The sequence below is a fragment of the Myotis brandtii genome, unplaced genomic scaffold, assembly GCF_000412655.1.
Source record: "Myotis brandtii unplaced genomic scaffold, ASM41265v1 scaffold735, whole genome shotgun sequence".
Taxonomy (NCBI): Eukaryota; Metazoa; Chordata; class Mammalia; order Chiroptera; family Vespertilionidae; genus Myotis; species Myotis brandtii.
This window is the reverse complement of record NW_005370916.1, coordinates 1,146,016-1,163,271: the sequence shown is the minus strand read 5'-3', so window position 1 is coordinate 1,163,271 and position 17,256 is coordinate 1,146,016. Positions and strand designations below refer to the sequence as shown.

The window sequence follows — 17,256 nt, the reverse complement described above, 5'->3', positions numbered from 1 at the left end:
CGTTGTAAAGAAGTTTCCTAGAATCAGAGTCAGGCGAGGCTGAAGGCGTGCGGTGGACAAGGCATAGCTTTCATGGAAGTACGCATGTTTATTCTCTGAGTGCTAGGCCTGGACTGGACCCCAGGTAGAGAGCCCTTTTCATGGGTGGCAGGGCATCTGGCTGCCCGTCTGACTACGGCTCCATCCTGCTCCTGGAGCTGGAGGGGTGTCATTCTCATTCAGGACACACCCTGGGTTCTGGCTGTGACAGTCCTAAGCAACTCAGCGATGGGAACCCCCCTCTCCTCCCTTCCCCAAAAGCTAGCCTCAAAGGCAAAGGGATCCTTCCCGCTCTCCTGGACCAATGGCCGGGACTGGAGGGTTGGCTGGGGGCCTGGGTGGAACGTACTGATGTGCGTGGGGCGAGGTGGAGCAGGATCTGATCCCGGAGAGCAGGCAGCAAAGAGTCCGCATGAGAAACATCCAAACCTGTAACAATTTTTATTAACTTATTTGTGCCCAATTGACAACAACAGTTTCAATGGATTGAGAAAATGCTCTGGAGAATTTTATAGATTACAATCAAAGGAGGGGACATAAAGGGGGTTACATGAAATCCATTGGTGATAGACTAAGGAGGCAGGAGGAAGCAACGTGGGGAAACCTCTGCGATTGGATAAAAAGTAAAGCAGAGACACCATTCATTCACATCGGTGGGCACAGGAGAGCAAACAGGGAACGTTTATAGCACATGAGATGGTATTCGGGAAATAACACAACAACGGGGGAAAGGCTCCTATGGGAAGGACAAGCAGGTTTCTCTAGGAAGGCAAACGACTTCTTAGGAAAACTAACGGGAAATAATAAAGCTGTGGTGATGTTTGTTTATGCAGGTACACGTGGTCTTCCTTTCTTATGGCCATGGCGTTCCCCGGGGAAAAGGATTTATGGTGGCTGGTTTCCCAGAAGCTGCTGCTTTGTCAGATACGGGAATTTCTGAGAAAGCATCTTTCTGCATCTGTGGAATCTCAGATGACCTCAGTGTAAGGTCATCTGTACACCAGCTCTGTGCTTCTGCCTGACTCCCCAGGCAGGCCGGGCGGGAGCTCAGGAGCAGCCCAGGAAATGAGGGGTTGCATGTGTGCGTGTCCTAGCGGGGCCACGACTCTGTGCCAGCCTCTGGTCTCTGCTTGTGGTGGAAACCCACATGCTGTGCGTTCTAGGCCCCCGTGTGCCCTTGCCAAGGCCCCTGCCGGACCCACTGACGGTCTAGTCTGAGCCCCTCTAGAGAGGGTTCTGAGAGAGTCATCTCAGGTGACCTGGAGGTTGGAGCGGCTGGTCTTTGGGGCCTTGGCAAAAGGTGAACCCTGAGGTGTAGGGTTGGAGGCAGCGACGTTAGGAGGGTGATGGGGAGAGTCAACAAGATCTTGTTCCCCAAGAAGAACGGGGCCTTCCCTTGGAAACCAGGAGAGACATTGTGCTGGATCATACGAGGAGACATTTCTTTCTGTAGAGAAAAGTGTACTTTGGAACTGGGTATCCCGCTGCCTTGCCCAGACTGAAGTGCGGTTAATTCCGAGGGGTCTAGGTCAGTGCCTCAGCTGGAGCTGTACGACGCCATGTGGATGGTGGTGGGGAGCAGGGAAGTTCTGCCAGGCTCTGAGGCTCCTGACGTGGAGGCCAGCTGCCCTCCAGCTCCTGGTGTCCCTCCTCATGTCCCTGGACATTTACGGTAACCTGTTCCAGCCCTCTTGGCCAAATTAACTCCTGACCCTTGACCTCTGACCCATGACTCCCAGTCCTGGCCAGGGCATTCCTCCACTGCGTGCTCACCAAAGACTGTGCCAGGCGGGCCTGCCTTGGGGACTGCTGTTTCCATGGTGTTGGCTCCACCTCCTTCCTCTCACAGCCTGCCCGAAAGTAGGCGAGGAGGAGACTCAGTGCCTTCTCAGAGGTTCCAGAGGGTGTTCGAAGCTGGTTGTGCTCCTGATTGGCTTCTTGAATGTGAGAGCAGAACAGGCCTTGGACGCCTGAGGGCTGTGGTGGAGATAGGGCCTCCCAGGAGGGCCGTTCCTCTGAGGGAGAGAGGCTGGGCACCGAGTGGCCTTGCTAGGGAGCTGCTGCCTTGCAGACTGGCTGCTGCTGTGGGGAACGCTGCAGGGGAAAGCTGGCGGGCAGCGTTCTCACTTCCAAAGGCTCAGGGGACAGCCAGCCCGAGTTCCGGCCCATGGAGATGAACGGATGGGCTGCCGGCAGCCTCTCCCTCCCAGGGGCCAGCAGCTCATCCTGGGCATTGTTCGGGAGCTTTCATTTGGCTGGGATGTTTAAAGCCTAATTCTCTTAGGGGTTTCATGAAGCCAGTACAAGGGTTTCCCTTTGCTCTACCCCGGGAGTGCCTGCCTGTGACCATTTCTGATCCCGATTTCCAGGGCTAGGGCTGGCCTGGGCGGATCAGAGAGAGGAGATCCGGTTCCCAGGATGGATGGTCCCATTGTACTAACCCAGGGGGAGGGGCAGAAGCTATTAGTGAGGCCCTGCAGCTCTTGGCCTGCTTCTCATTTTTCTTTTGCATGAACCTGGCATGTGCTATAAATATTCATGCAGCTCCAGACGGTGGGCAAATACTCCCTCCTCACCCCTCCCTCACATGCTGCTGAGCCCTGGATGGACTTATCTTTCTCCGTGCCTCAGTTTACCCACGTGTACTGGGTCACTTTCCTTAAGGCTTCTTTCAATATCAGGGCTAGGGGACCTTTGGAGAGCTTTGGAATGGAAGGGCAGCTGTGTTTAGCATTTGGTAAGTGCCTAGTGTATGCCTAGGATGACAGACAGACTCCTGTTCTAGGAGCTTTGGTCTGGCTGCAAAAACAAGCCTCAGTCCCATGGAATAATTTGGGAACCATTGGAAATAGCGCTGAAGGCGTTTAGAAGAGGTGGCTGTCCCCACGGACTGGGGGAGACAGCTGAGCCAGCCTTGGGGAGAGGGGGTGTTTGGGACTAAGTGCCTAGTGTATGCCTAGGATGACAGACAGACTCCTGTTCTAGGAGCTTTGGTCTGGCTGCAAAAACAAGCCTCAGTCCCATGGAATAATTTGGGAACCATTGGAAATAGCGCTGAAGGCGTTTAGAAGAGGTGGCTGTCCCCACGGACTGGGGGAGAGAGCTGAGCCAGCCTTGGGGAGAGAGGGTGTTTGGGACAGGGAAGAGCAGGCGGGGAGTGAGGTGGGGCGGGGGGGTGGCATGGCAGGGCTGTGGAAGCAGGAATGGGACGTTGTCCTGGGTGTGCAGGGAAATCTCAGGGACTTAGCTACGGCAGGACATTCTACCAGGCAGCCATGTGGGCTCTTGTGTGGAGGGAAGTATGGAGAACAGAGCCTGAGGGTGGCACCTGGAGCGGGGAGGAGAGACGGACACCAGCAGAAGGTGTGATGGGCCCACGTAAAGACCCAGGAACAGGGACTCTCCAGCTTCCTGGGATGCCTCAAATAGCGCAGTCTCATTCCAGTACCTTCTGCATGTCAGGCACAGAGCTGGCGGCTTCACAGACGGGCTCCTTGAGTCCTCAGTGAGCTTGATGTGGGCCACATTCCTTCGACCCCTGTGTCCCTGTGAAGCCAAGTGACTTGCTCAGAACCTGCACAGCTGAGAGGTGGCGGAGCCAGGATTGGAACCCAGATCCATCCGATTCCAAAGTCTGTGCTTCCCCCCACTGTTGCTGCGGCAGAACTTGGGGTGAGCAGCTCTGGGAAGCAGGAGAAGGAGGTCCCTGGGCTCCCAGCCTGGAGCGGGGAGGAGCGCTGCCCCTCAGCAGAGTCAGGATCCTGCAGCTTCACACCCTTCACCTGTGGCTGGGCCGGCCAGCGGGGCACATGGCGGGAATCTTCTGCTTGTGTGGGGGTGACGCACAATCACTGGGGCGCGGACTCCCTTGGACACGAGGACAGGGGGATCCTCTTAGGGCCTGGAGCTGGAGCAGAGGGAGGGTGAGAGGAGACAAAGAGGCCTTTCATCGGTCCTCACGGAGCCGGTCTGCAGCCTGACCCCTCTTGGCAGCCCATCTGTCTGGGTGGTGGGCTCCCTGCCCACCCTGCTCCTCACCCCACCCAGCTAGGCTGACACTACAAAGGGGTTGGGCTTGGCTGTGGGGGAGACATTGGCTGGTGCCTCTGCGAGGGTCCTACCGGCTCTGACCCACCGCAGGGCCTCTTTCGGAGCCCTGCCTGGAAAAGCGGGGTGCCCCTTCCAGACCTGGGAGGTTTGGGTGCAGATAGCTGTCAGACCAGGACCTTGGTGGCCTCAGCCTAGGAGAGTGGCCTCCTGTTAGCACATAATAGAGGCTGCTTTCCTGCTATCAGAGAATGTTGCTTTGCCAGGCCTTTTCCTTTTGGGGCCCGTGAGCCTCCAGAGCAGCTCATCCTCTCTGCTCACTGGATGGGCACAGCCTCCTGCTCCCCTCCTTTTATTCCTCTCTCTTCTTTTGTCTTTCCCTAAAAAGCTCTCCACTGCTTTTAATGCACTCAGAGACACCCCCCCCACCCCCAAGCAAAGCAAAAATTCACTTACTTTAAGGCAGTGGTTCTTAACCGAGGTCAGTTTTGCGACCCAGGAGGTATTTGGGGGCGTTGAGAGATATTTTTTGGTTATCGCAGCGGAGGGGGTGGCTGCTACTGCTATCTGGTAGGGGGAGGCCAGGAATGCTGCTGAACGTCCTACAGTGCACAGCACGACCCCCAAGCAGAATCACCAGTGCCAAAGCGTCCCCGATGGCCAGGCGGAGAACCCTGCCCACGGTGCTGGCTCAGTGGCCACACACAGGCATTTGCATTTCCTGACAAGCCCACCGGGCAGAGAACAGGGTCGGACACAGAAGGACACATGCTGGAGTCCTGGCAGGAGAGACATCATGATGAGTTCCCCTCGTGAGTGAAGATTGCTTTACGGTTCGCAAAGCTCTTTCGTACCCAGCATCACACTGGACATGCTGTCAGACCCCCAAGTCCTATTCCCGGGGCGGTCTGAGGAGCCACTCCTCGGCTCCCGAAGTGGGAGGCAGCAGTTCCAGACCGACAGGTGCCCCTGACTGGCATTTGCTCACCTTCTGTTCGCCTTTGCAAGGTTGGTGTGTCCACACCCAGAAGAGGGGAGCTGAGCGCAAGGGGTGGGGTTACCCAGCAGAGCTTGGGTCTTTCCAGGCCTCCACGCTGCCTCTCTGTACACACAGGCAGGCCGACCTGGGGCATCAAGGCTGCTGCCTTTTGGAAAAGGGTCGTAGGGATGAGTGCTGAGCATTGTGGGCTCATGAAAGGCACTCTGTTGGGTGGGTGGTCTGTTCCTGTGCGCTCTGGAACCACTCTGCACAGACAGCCTGGGCGTGAGGTGGGCTGAGTGGCTGGGTCCCAGGAGAACCATCCAGACCACATGCAGGCTCCAGGGAGAGAGCCACGCCTTAAAGAGGTGTCCTAGTTAGAAGGCAGCTTGAAGTGCCAGCCCTTTTGAAATATGGGGCCATGATCATGAACTTGTGGGGAGAGGATGGAGAGCTGAGCCTGTGGCAACTGAGAAAGGAGTCAGGGGATGCAGTGTCCTCCTTCCACCACCCAGAGAGCAGCCTCAGCCTCCGCCTCCAAGATCTCACTGAGCCTCAGAGGTAGGGCCTGCCAGTGTGGCACCCTAGTGAGGTCTCAGTGCCCCAACCCAGGGGAAACCAGGGCATGGTTCTGGCTACTGCGTGGGTCAGCCCCAGGCTGAAGGCAGCAGGAATTGCTGATATGCATCCACACACAGAACATGCATGCACATATGTAGTACATGTGGTCATACACATACATTAACGTGTGCACACATCTAGTCACCCATATGTGTAACGCAGATGTGTGTGCATAGATGCATACTCCTTCATGTACCACAGCTAATTAGGCATGCAAACAGAGGAGTTCATACATATGTGTGAACACATACACAGCACATTTCATAAAACCTAAGACCCCATTGATTGCCAGATGTTTTATTTATTTATTTTTAATATGTTTATTGCTTTTGAGAGAGAGAGAGGAAGTGAGAGGGAGAAAGAGAAACATCAGTGTGAAAGGGGGACATCCATCAGGTGCCTCCTACACGCCCCCTACTGGGGATGGAGCCCACGACCCAGGCATGTGCCCTGATGGGGAATCGAACCAGCAACCTTTTGGTGCACAGGACAACGTCCAACCAACTGAGCACTCCGGCCAGGGCAGATGCTTTATTTATTTTGTATACTTGCAGAAAATGTGTTACCAATGGAACGCTGATGCGATTTTCTTATCATTTGCATATTTATTTGTACTTACCACAAGAGCTCTTTTTGCCTGATGTCGACTGACTTTTATCAATGATTACTCTTATGCGTACATACATATGACAACATGAGGAAGTAAGGTATTCCCGTAACTCCTTCACATTCGGGATATTACTCGTCCGAGTCACTTTCAGCCTGGAGCCATCAGAGTATGTTTCTGCACAGTATTGTCCCTTGTGCCATGAAGAGCATGGAGATGCGCTGAGTGCTCCACTCTCTTCTCTGGGGTTTTGTCCCAGCCATGGACACTCATGCTGCAAGCTTTGATGTGGCTGCCTTTGTGATCTTCCTGGAAGATGGCAGTGGATGTCTTCAGACAACCAGGACTCGCATTCCTTCCCCGGATAGTCCCTAAATGACTCACTGCCTGGAATGTGGAGGGGTTCAGTTGGCCTGGAAAGCCACCAGCAGTAACAGGAGGTTCCTGCTAGCACAGGGAGTGACAACACACCATCGCTGTCACCTGGTCTGCAGTCATAAATGGGGAAAGGAGGGCGACTTAGACTCACGAGATGCTGACTCTCAGGTACCTGGGTGTGGGGCACCTGGACTGCAGTCACCACGTAGGCCTGTTTTCAGAGGGTCAGGGCCAGGGAGACAGAAGGGCTGGTCCCAGGGTCGGGACTGAGAAAGGGCAGGGGAGGGCATTGGGGCCATTGCCCTGCCTTCAAGCAGTGCTGCCCTCATTCTCTCCAGGGCAGGGAGTGCCCAGGGAAGGCACCTCAGCAGAGGCTGGGCTGGCACTCTGACTGTGGTTGTGTCCCTAGGCAGCTCCTCCATAACGTTGGGCTGCTTTTCCCGCCATGAGGATAGAGATCATGGGCCATGCTCCGTGGAGCTCCTGGAGGAATGGCTGACTCTAGACCTGGGGATCTCCAAGCTGAGCATCTTGTAGTGCCAGGAAGTAAGGACGTGCTCAAAACCCAAAAAACCAACCAACAAAAACCAACCAAAAACGAGAGGGTGAGTTAAAGGGACACAAGAGCCAACTGAAGGAGCTCCCAGTGGCCAAAGCTGGGACAATTTGAGCAACAAAATAATGGAGCTTTGAATTGTACCCAGAGCATAAAATAAATACCCACGAGTCCACACGGATACATAAACAGCGGAATGAATAGGTAGAGGGGGGAGAAGAGGCAAACCTCCTGAGCGGAGAATTCCACACAACTGACGAGACTGCCCTCCAGATGGGTTTCTGCTCCTCAGTCCAGAGTGGGGCTGTGCAGAGTGACGTCCCTCCAAAGAGCACAGCAGGGAAGGGGCAGGGAGAGCGTGGCCGCCCAGTGAAGAAACTGGCAAACGCTCTCAGCAGGTGAGCAAGGTCAGTGTCGTCAGTGATGAGTCGTGTCGGTAGCACGCACCCTGACATATAAGATGGGAATGGCGCTTCACCTCTGTCTCCCTCTTCCCCCAAACCCACGACCCCTGTCTAACCGGGAGGAAAACATCAGACTTACCCAAATGAAGGACAGTCTACACAACACCTAACCAGTATCGGTGAGGTCACCAGAACCCAGGAAAGTCTGAGAAATGTCAGAGGGAAGAAACAGCTTGGAGCAGGCAAAGGAGATAGGATGACTAAATGTGTCCTGAAGGGGATCCCAGAGCAAAAAGGAGAAAAAAAAAAAAGGACATCAGGGGAAAGGGAGGGGCACCAGAATAAAATATGAGCTTTAGTTAGTGGTGACGGTCAAACCTGGTTCTCAGGTTGTGACCAGTGTAGCAGAGTAGTGGCAGGTGGTAATAATAGGGGAACTGGGTGACTACACCAGTGCATGTGGGAATCCTCTGTATTATCCTTGCACTTTTCAGTGAATTTAAAACTATTCTAAACTTAAAAGTTTGTTCATTAAAAAGAAAAGAAGGGATAGTACTTTCTGCCAGGCAGGTTGCCGGGAGGGTTCAGTGGGTGTCTCTCAGCAGGTGAGCAAGGTCAGTGTCGTCAGTGATGAGTCGTGTCGGTAGCACGCACCCTGACATATGAGATGGGCATGGCGCTTCATCTCTGTCTTCCTCTTCCCCCAAACCCGCGACCCCTGTCTAACCAGGAGAAAAACATCAGACTTACCCAAATGAAGGACAGTCTACACAACACCTAACCAGTATCGGTGAGGTCACCAGAACCCAGGAAAGTCTGAGAAATGTCAGAGGGAAGAAACAGCTTGGAGCAGGCAAAGGAGATAGGATGACTAAATGTGTCCTGAAGGGGATCCCAGAGCAAAAAGGAGAAAAAAAAAAGGACATCAGGGGAAAGGGAGGGGCACCGGAATAAAATACGAGCTTTAGTTAGTGGTGACGGTCAAACCTGGTTCGCAGGTTGTGACCAGTGTAGCAGAGTAGTGGCAGGTGGTAATAATGGGGGAACTGGGTGACTGCACCAGTGCATGTGGGAATCCTCTGTATTAACCTTGCACTTTTCAGTGAATTTAAAACTACTCTAAACTTAAAGTTTGTTAATTAAAAAGAAAAGAAGGGATAGTACTTCCTTCCAGGCAGGTTGCCGGGAGGGTTCAGTGGGTGCTGCAGGCAGCTGTGGGCTGAGCCCGCCCTGAGATGACGGCTCGCGCTCTTCCCCGTTTGAGCACAGGGTGGTCTTGGACACCAGGTCTTGCTTTCTCAGGCCTGCCCCTCCTTCTTTGAGACCTTCCGGAACCGGCCGGCCACGAAATAGGTGCACCTTCTGCTCCCTGCCTCCTTGGTAACAATGTTCCCTGGGAGTGAGGAAACGTGGGGTTGGCTGGGAGCGTTCTCTGCTGGGTCCCCTGTCCCTGCCCCACCAAGGAGAAGCCCATGGCTGGGTCCAGAGGGAAGGCTGCCAGCTGCCGTCCTGTGAGCTGCCTGAGCCTGGCCCCCCCTTCCAGCCGCAGGCACCCAGAGTCTGACCCTCCCTTTGGGCAGGAAAACGGATTTAGAGCTCCCACTCCAATAGTCCCTCCTTCCCTCTCCCTGCTCCCCGGGCTTGGCCACAAGGTCCTGGCCGTGAGGGTTACAGGAGGACAGGGAAGGGGTTCTTGTAGCGACCCCCTGGCTGACAGCATTGCCTGGTGACTGGATGTGGAAACCTACCGCCACCCTGGCATTTGGTCCCAGCAAAGCCTTTGTGTGATTCAGAAGTTGGGTGCATGCAGGACAGAATATTAGTAAGTAGTTTCTAGAAGGTGCAGAGAATGTGGTTGAGGCATCAGGAGGGCCAGCCTCTCTTTCTGACCCGTCTCCTGCTGAGCTGCCTCCTTGCCCGTTGCTTCCTGGCCCCTGGGCAGTTCTCTCCTTCCCATCCCTGACTTAGAACCTACCCTCCGCCACACTCCTGTCCCTCCATAGCCTGCCCTGCTTAAGGCTCACCAACCCCGACTCCTTTGGCCTGCTCTAAGCTTACCTCTATTGAACCTTCTCTTCGGATCTCACTCTGCATCTCATATCTTCTCAGTAAGACTGTAAATTACTTGAAGACAAAGCCTCTTTCATAGTCCCGCCCTAACAAGGGGGACGGCCTTTTCTGAAGTGAGGATGAGGAAATACGGACTGAAGGGCACAAGTGTGCTGATGGAGACAGAGTGTCTACCATCAGGGCTGCCTGGCAAACCCCAGGCCCCCCAGGAGCTCAGCTTCTCTCTGTTGCCCACTGATGCCATGGTCAGCTGAGCCAGGCTTATGGGCTCAGGTGACCAGGGTGCCTGAAGGCTGCCTTCCTCCTCTGAGTTGTGAATTCCCTCATCTTCTCTCCCAGATCAGAGAAAGCCCACCCCAGCGAGCCGGCCGCAGGAGCTGGTTCTGGAGAGCAGCTGCGTGTAGTGTCTGAGTCACAGAGATCCGAGTTCTAATCCTAGTCCTCCCACTTCCCAGCTGATGGCCTTGGGCAAGTTGTTTAACCTCTCTGAGCCCCAGCTAGCTTGCCTATGAGAAGGGAATCATTCCTGTCTCCATAAGGGTGTCGGGAGATTGTATGCAAAGCCCTCAGCACAGCAAAGCCTGGCACATAGAACGTGTTCAGTAAATAGTATGTCCCTCATCCCTTCAGCCCCAGCACTCTCTAGCCACTACTTCCTTCACTAGTTGTGTCTCTGCTTGGACGGAGAGAGTCCTGACTTTTGCTTGTTTTTCTGGTGCACACCCAGTGGGCATCCCAGGCCAATATGATGCCGAACCCTAACCTGGGGGCCTTGGCAGACCACCTTGAACTTGGCTGTGTCATGGCAGCAAGGAGAGCAGACACACTGTTCTTTTCTGCCCGGTGGGTGTGTCTTGGAGCCGTCACGCTGTGCCCACTGCCATGCGAAGCAATTCCTGTTCCCCCTGAGCTGCCTCTCCGGCCTCCCCTCTGGCCTTTGGGAGGCTGGCAGAGCCAGGCCTGGGGTGCACAGCCAGGCTGGAGCCTGTCAGGGAGCTGCCTGTGTGTGTTCCAGGGGCTGGGGCTGGACCTCTCAGGTAGCTGCATTTATTGACTGTGGCTCCAGCACCCACTTGGCACTGTAGGTAGGACCCGTGTGCCAGGCGGCTTCTGTAGTTCCGGTTGGACATGGTAGCCCTGACCCACCTCCTCCTTGGCCTGTTGAAGGCCTCAGGGTAGGTCCAGCTGGATCTAAGCCCTGAGGTCCCTACTCACAGCGGACAGGGGTGAGTGCAGATGAGCCTGCCAGGGCCTAGAGGCGGGCCGGGCCAGGAGACTTGGCATGGCAGGGCCAACCCCACCTCTATTCTAGTGGGGGACTAAGGGAGGAAAACAGAGCTACTTTATTTTTATTATCTTTATTTAGTGCAAGAAAAGACCAGACTGTCTCATCGCTGAACCCTGTTCCTATCACAGCCTCAAAACTATTCATCCATTCTTGTACCCTAGGCCACTTTTTCTGGATTTGTTTTCCATCTTCCTCTCCTGCAGATCCTTTAGTAGGGTCTGTGTAACTAATCCAGTGTTTTTTGTGTGTGTTTTTTAAATTTGATAATGCCTTCATTTCATCATGGTTCTTAAAAAATAGTTTGCTGGGCCCAGGATTCTAGGTTGACGGTTTCTTTGTCTTGGTGTTTTGATTATGCCACTTCAGTGTCTCCCATGTTACTGTTGCAAACCTGTCCTCACCCAACGGTCGTTCCTTGGTGAATGACCTGCCTTCTCTCTTGCTGCTTAGAAGATTTTCTCTTCGGTTGATGTGAGCTTGGAGAGAAGTCCCCAAGAGACTGGCCACCATCTGTCCCCGGATGGAGCATTTGGCCTGCTGAGTGTGGGGACAGAAGAGAGTAACACGGCAAGATTCTGGCAACAGTTTGCCTGGTCCATTTTGGAGAGAGATGAAGGCGGGAAGGAAATGGTGTTGGGTACTTCCAAATGCCAGAGGCCCTGCAGATGCACCCCTCCCCCAACGTATCCCAGTGACCACTCTCCCCCCTCCTCTGGGTGAGGGTGGCTTTACATGTGTCTGTGTGGGGCACAGATGTGGCTGTACAGAGTGTGTGTTACCCATGACCCCATCCTTGGTCTTCATGCCTCTAGCAGCGGTTCTCAACCTGTGGGCCGCGACCCCTGAAAATACATCCTGCATATCAGATATTTACATTACGATTCATAACAGTAGCAAAATTACAGTTATGAAGTAGCAACGAAAATAATTTTATGGTTGGGGGTCACCACAACATGAGGAACTGTATTAAAGGGTCACAGCATTAAGAAGGTTGAGAACCACTGCATGTCAGGCAGGTCTGAGACACTGACCCCACCCTCTTGTAGAAGGAAGACCATGTCCCAGTGTTGGAGGGGCTGAGATGTTGAAGTTGTTTAAAAGTCATTCTGTTGCAGATCAATGACCATTTCTGCAGATCAGCGAAGAATCATTAGATTGGAATTCTGTTAGGGAGAAAGTGTGTGTGTGGCCGACTGGATCTCACATTTTCTACCCCTCAGTTCTAGGATGAGTCAGGAGCATGTGGGTTGAGAGGAAATCATCTCTTCATGCATTTGAACACTTTGCTTCCACGATGCTGGGGAGGAGGGGAGGGTGGAAGGAAGCACCGCCACCCATTGGACTTCCCATCATTCCCTGTGGTGGGGATTTGGGGGGGATCTGCTGTCCCACAGTGGGTAGCAGTCTTTAATTTCAGTTGTGTCCAGATATGGATGCCAGGCAGACCCTGGTGGAAGCCTCATGCTCACAGCTCTTAAGTCTGCATGCTCCTGAGTTGGGGCAGCTGCCAGTTCTGGGCACTGAGAGAGTGGGCGGGGGCTCTGTGATGCCTGCCGCTTTTGCTGCTGCAGCCCTGCACCCACAGCCTGGCTCTGTCCTTGGCTGTCCCGGGAGGGGTGTGTCAGCACAGGAGCAGGCCTCCAGCCCCCCTCCCAGCTCTCCCCTCCCCAAGGGACTCTCACATGTAAGGTTGGCCTCGATGCGCCTCTCCATTTGGTGGACAGCAGTTCCTTTGTCGGTTGTAGGCCGGTTACTTTGCTCATGAGCTGAAGGGCTTGGAGACACAGAAGTGGTGAGAACAGGGGAGTGGAGAGGACTGCGATTTTTGATCAACTGTGCAGGCATTGCCCCGTAGGTCCCTGGGCGAAGGGACAAGGGAGCTATCCAATGCAGTGCTCCTCAAACTTGACCATCCCTGAGGAGCACGGGGGAGCGTGTTCAAATGCAGACTTTGACTTGGGAGTGGGCCTGAGACTGCATTTCTAATGAACTCCCATGTGATGCTGTTGCTGGTCCAGAGTCCTACTGTGCTTCCCCCTGGGTTTGGCCTGGAGGAGCGCCCGGAGCGTGTTCAAATGCAGACTTTGACTTGGGAGTGGGCATGAGACTCTGCATTTCTAATGAACTCCCATGTGATGCTGCTCCTGCTGGTCCAGAGTCCTGCTGTGCTTCCCCCTGGGTTTGGCCTGGAGGAGCGCCCAGGCACCACAGGGCAGACGAATGCTTCTAGTGGCACTTGGAAAGGTGCACAGGATGTGAGAATGAGCGACCTGACCCAGGTGACATTCCAGAGGGCTCTTCAGAGATGCGGAAAGATGAGAGCCTTCATCAGGGTGGCTGGGACCAGGCCCCTCACACTTTGGCTCCGAGGAGAGAGCTCCTAGTTGGAATTAGAATTTGAATCCCAGCTCTGCAGCTCCTTTGCTGCCTGGCCTTGGGCAGGTCATTTTGCCTCTCTCTGCCCCAGTTTCTTCATTTGTAAAGTAGGGATAAGAACGCCTGCTCCAGAGGCCGTGGTGAGGATGAAATGGGATAAGGTATGTCAGGTACCTGGCCCAGTGCCTGTTTCATAGTAGGCCCTTCATGACCCTTTGTGTCCCCTAAAACTGCACACTCGTCTCTCCTTGCAGGTGAATGAAATTTACCATGACGAGTCCCTGGGGACACACATCAACATTGCCCTCGTCCGCTTGATCATGGTTGGCTACCGACAAGTAAGCCCCCTTGTCAGCAGGCAGGCTTTGGAGAGAGAAGGGGTGTGGGGCCATTGCATCATCCCAGCTATGGTGTCAGGAGGCGGGCAGTATCTAGGGAACATTTTGTTTCCAGAGTCAGAACCCTGAGACCATTAAAATTGAGGCTTCAGTGGCAGAGGCATTGGGGATGGTGAGCAGGGACTCCAGGTTCCCTCCAATATGTTACATGGACAGTCCTTTATCCTTCCAGATGAAGGTCCCTCCCCTTGAGGGACTGATGGGGAAAATGGGGCTTGGAGAGGGGCAGTGACCAAGCAGGTCCTGCTATGGTTGGGCCGCAGGCCCTGGGCTCTGCCATCACAGACCAGTTGCTTATTCTCCCCTAAATGGGGGTAGCAACACATTTTCCTCCAGGGGCTTTTGTGAAGATTAAATAACAGCGAATATATTAGAGGAAACGCTCAGACCCACCTGCCTGCGGGTTGGCTGAGGGATGAGAGGTCATGTGTGAACAGTTCTTAGCAGACAGGTGTCCCTGTGCAGGGCTTGGTACATGCACATTCCCTAAAGTAGGAGGGAATGCCAGCAGCAGCCAGAGTCAGTGACCTTGGGGCAGCTAGTGACCTTGGGACAGGCACTGCAGTCCCGTGGGCCTCCGTGTTCCCCTCTGCCAGTGGGAGGGGGGTGTTGGGTACTCACTGCGGTCCGGGGGCTCCGACCCACCGCTCTGCTGTTGATACTCTCCGGCCCGCAGTCCCTGAGCCTGATTGAGCGTGGGAACCCCTCCCGCAGCCTGGAGCAGGTGTGTCGCTGGGCCCACTCTCAGCAGCGCCAGGACCCCGGCCACGCAGAGCACCACGACCACGTCATCTTCCTCACCCGGCAGGACTTTGGGCCCTCAGGTATGCAAGGTACTGTGCTCGCCTGGGCCAGGTGTGTGCAGTGCAGGCCAGAGGCTGGGGCTCCGGGCTGTGCTCGCTCCGGGGCCACCCTCAGAGGTCAGGGGCCAGGCTCCCCGTCAGCAAAGAGGTCCGTGGGACTTTAGAGACAGGACCTGGATGGACAGGTGGGCAAGCTTGGCAATGATTTCTTGAGGATCAGAAGTGAAGGGGCCCCCACCCTGGCCCCTGCTGTCCTGGTTGAGCCTGCAGGTGGCTCTGTGCTTGCCATCGTCTGCCCACACTGCATTCTCCGTCCTCATCCAGGTCGTGGGCACCTAGTGGGGCTCGTGTGGAACTTGGAAAGGAAGTGCATGCTCTGCCCGCAGCTGCACATCTCTCTACCCAGCCATTGAAGCTCACTTCATCTCCCTGGGTCCTCCCCGCGGTCGAGTGGGAAAAATAATAGTGTTTGCCTTCCTCCGTTCCAGGGCTGCTGAGAGGGCCGAGGGCACATGAAATGTCTGTACGGAGTGTGACTATAAGCGCTCTGCGAACACATGGAGCTTTGACTACCCCAGTTCCCATGTGGGGAACCTGAGGCACCGGGTTGTGAAGAGGCTTGCCTGTGTCCTTACTTTACAGAGGAGGCAGATCTGAGACTCAGTATGGATGTTTAGGCTCCGAGTTGAGGGCTTCCTAGTTTTTCCTAGTTTGATGCTAGAAGTGAGTCAGCCAGCCATGCCTCTGCCCAAAGGGCTCCTTGTCTGAATCCCTGAAGACCCAAATGTGGGCTTTCATACACATACAGATACACATGCACACACATATAAACACACAGACACACGGACACACATGTACAGGCCTACATGCAAACAACACAGATATATGTGCACAGATACATGTATACACAGACAGAAACTTATGCATACACATAAACACATGTACAGACACATTGACACATAGACACACACTACACATATGGACACATGTACACAGACACACACATACACCTATACACATGTGTACCTGCACCCCAAGTATATCTCAGACCTTCAGGACAATAGAGGCCCCAGGAACCTCCTTCCCACCGCCATTCTCATTATCTATCGCTAGCCCCCCGCACCATCTCAGATAACAGAGCACCTCAGAGCTCTAAAGACAGGGCCTACTGTCTGGTAGCTGCAGGCCCAGGCAGGGAGCACTCTCTCCTGTCACCTCCTCCTTGGAGGCCTTCCCCAGGCAAGTCTGTGTCCCAGCCCCTATTGAGCCCCAGGGGATGCTGGGAAGCAGGCCCCTTACACCACAGGCTTTGCCCACAATTGCTATTTAGTTGCTGGTACATCCCAGCCCCAGTGCAATGCCCATGGCCCCCCGAGGCCTGCACAGCCGTGCCTGCTCCTTCACCTGTGTCCTCCCCACCACGTGCTCTCTCCCCGACCCATGGAGAGTTGTCTCACCTTCCTCCAGGCCCAGCTCTATGCCACCGGAGGCATCCCTGGTCCCTCAGGCCTTTCAGTGGAATCCATCCCCTTCCTCAGATCCCCCTGCTTGCCCCCCGGTGCTCCTTGAACTCTGGCCGTGCAGGCCAAGTCTGCCTGTTAAGCCACCTGCTCCTTAATGTGTGGGTGTGTGGCAGAGAGGGTGGGGGGTTTGGATCCGATTCCTCTGTTTTCCCCATAGAATCTAACACAGTGCACCCCGAGCCCCACATTAAAAGAAGGCTTATTTGTTAAATGACCAACTGACTGGCTGGCTGGAGGGACATGGAAGTCGGGCATGAGCAGGTTTGGGCCTGTCTGGAAACCCCACTGCCTGGTTAGAGGATGGCTGACAGGTACAGGGAGGGCGCAGGCCAAGAGAGAAGCCGTACAGCCTTGGATGTGGGGCAGCTGGGTCCAGGTTGCTCTACTGTACGTGGGACTTCACAAGGATGCTTCTTACTCCAGGGACCCGCTAGCAGTGGCCAGGGCAGGATGGCCCTGTGGGACTGCTGGGCCCCGCTCGGCGTGTCTTATCTCACTGTGCATCACTTCTCTCTGCCCTCTCGCACTTCCCACAGGGTATGCACCTGTCACTGGCATGTGCCACCCCCTGAGAAGCTGTGCCCTTAACCATGAGGACGGCTTCTCTTCCGCCTTCGTGGTGGCCCACGAGACTGGTCATGTGTAAGTGGCACTGAGAGGGTGGGCAGCACGGCGAGCTCTGAGGTGGTCTGTGGGTGTGGGAGGCTTTGCCCCAGATCGGGCTCCGGTGCCAGTGTTTCGGGAGATGCCAGAGGAGCTGCCCTCAGTGAGGCTCTGCCCTGAGGCAGAGGTGGGAGGTGGGGGCAGAGCCCAGGGGCCCAGACAGCAATCCTGGGTCTGCCTTGGGTCCAGCCCCCAAATCCCAGTGGATGGAGGACTAGATGTGGCCCCGTCTTTGAGAAGGTCAATGGCAGTGTCCCATCGATAGGCTGTGGTCAGCGTCTAGGCCAGTGATGGCGAACCTATGACACGCGTGTCAGAGATCACACACACTCTAATTTTTTTGGTTGATTTTTTTTTGTTAAATGGCATTTAAATATATAAAATAAATATCAAAAATGTAAGTCTTTGTTTTACTATGGTTGCAAATGTCAAAAAATTTCTATATGTGACATGGCACCAGAGTTAAGTTAGGGTTTTTCAAAATGCTGACACACCTAGCTCAAA

At 54.6% G+C, this 17,256-nt stretch overlaps 1 protein-coding gene across 1 annotated transcript in view; it reads left to right on the top strand.

Moving 5' to 3' along the window:
* The window catches only part of ADAMTS14 (ADAM metallopeptidase with thrombospondin type 1 motif, 14), a 78,036-nt gene that overhangs the window by 34,123 nt on the left and 26,657 nt on the right, over positions 1-17,256 (top strand). The window contains exons 4-6 of the mRNA XM_014530375.1: positions 13,620-13,703; positions 14,440-14,587; positions 16,626-16,731. Coding sequence (XP_014385861.1) covers positions 13,620-13,703; positions 14,440-14,587; positions 16,626-16,731 — 338 coding nt within the window. The remainder of the gene's footprint in view (positions 1-13,619; positions 13,704-14,439; positions 14,588-16,625; positions 16,732-17,256) is intronic.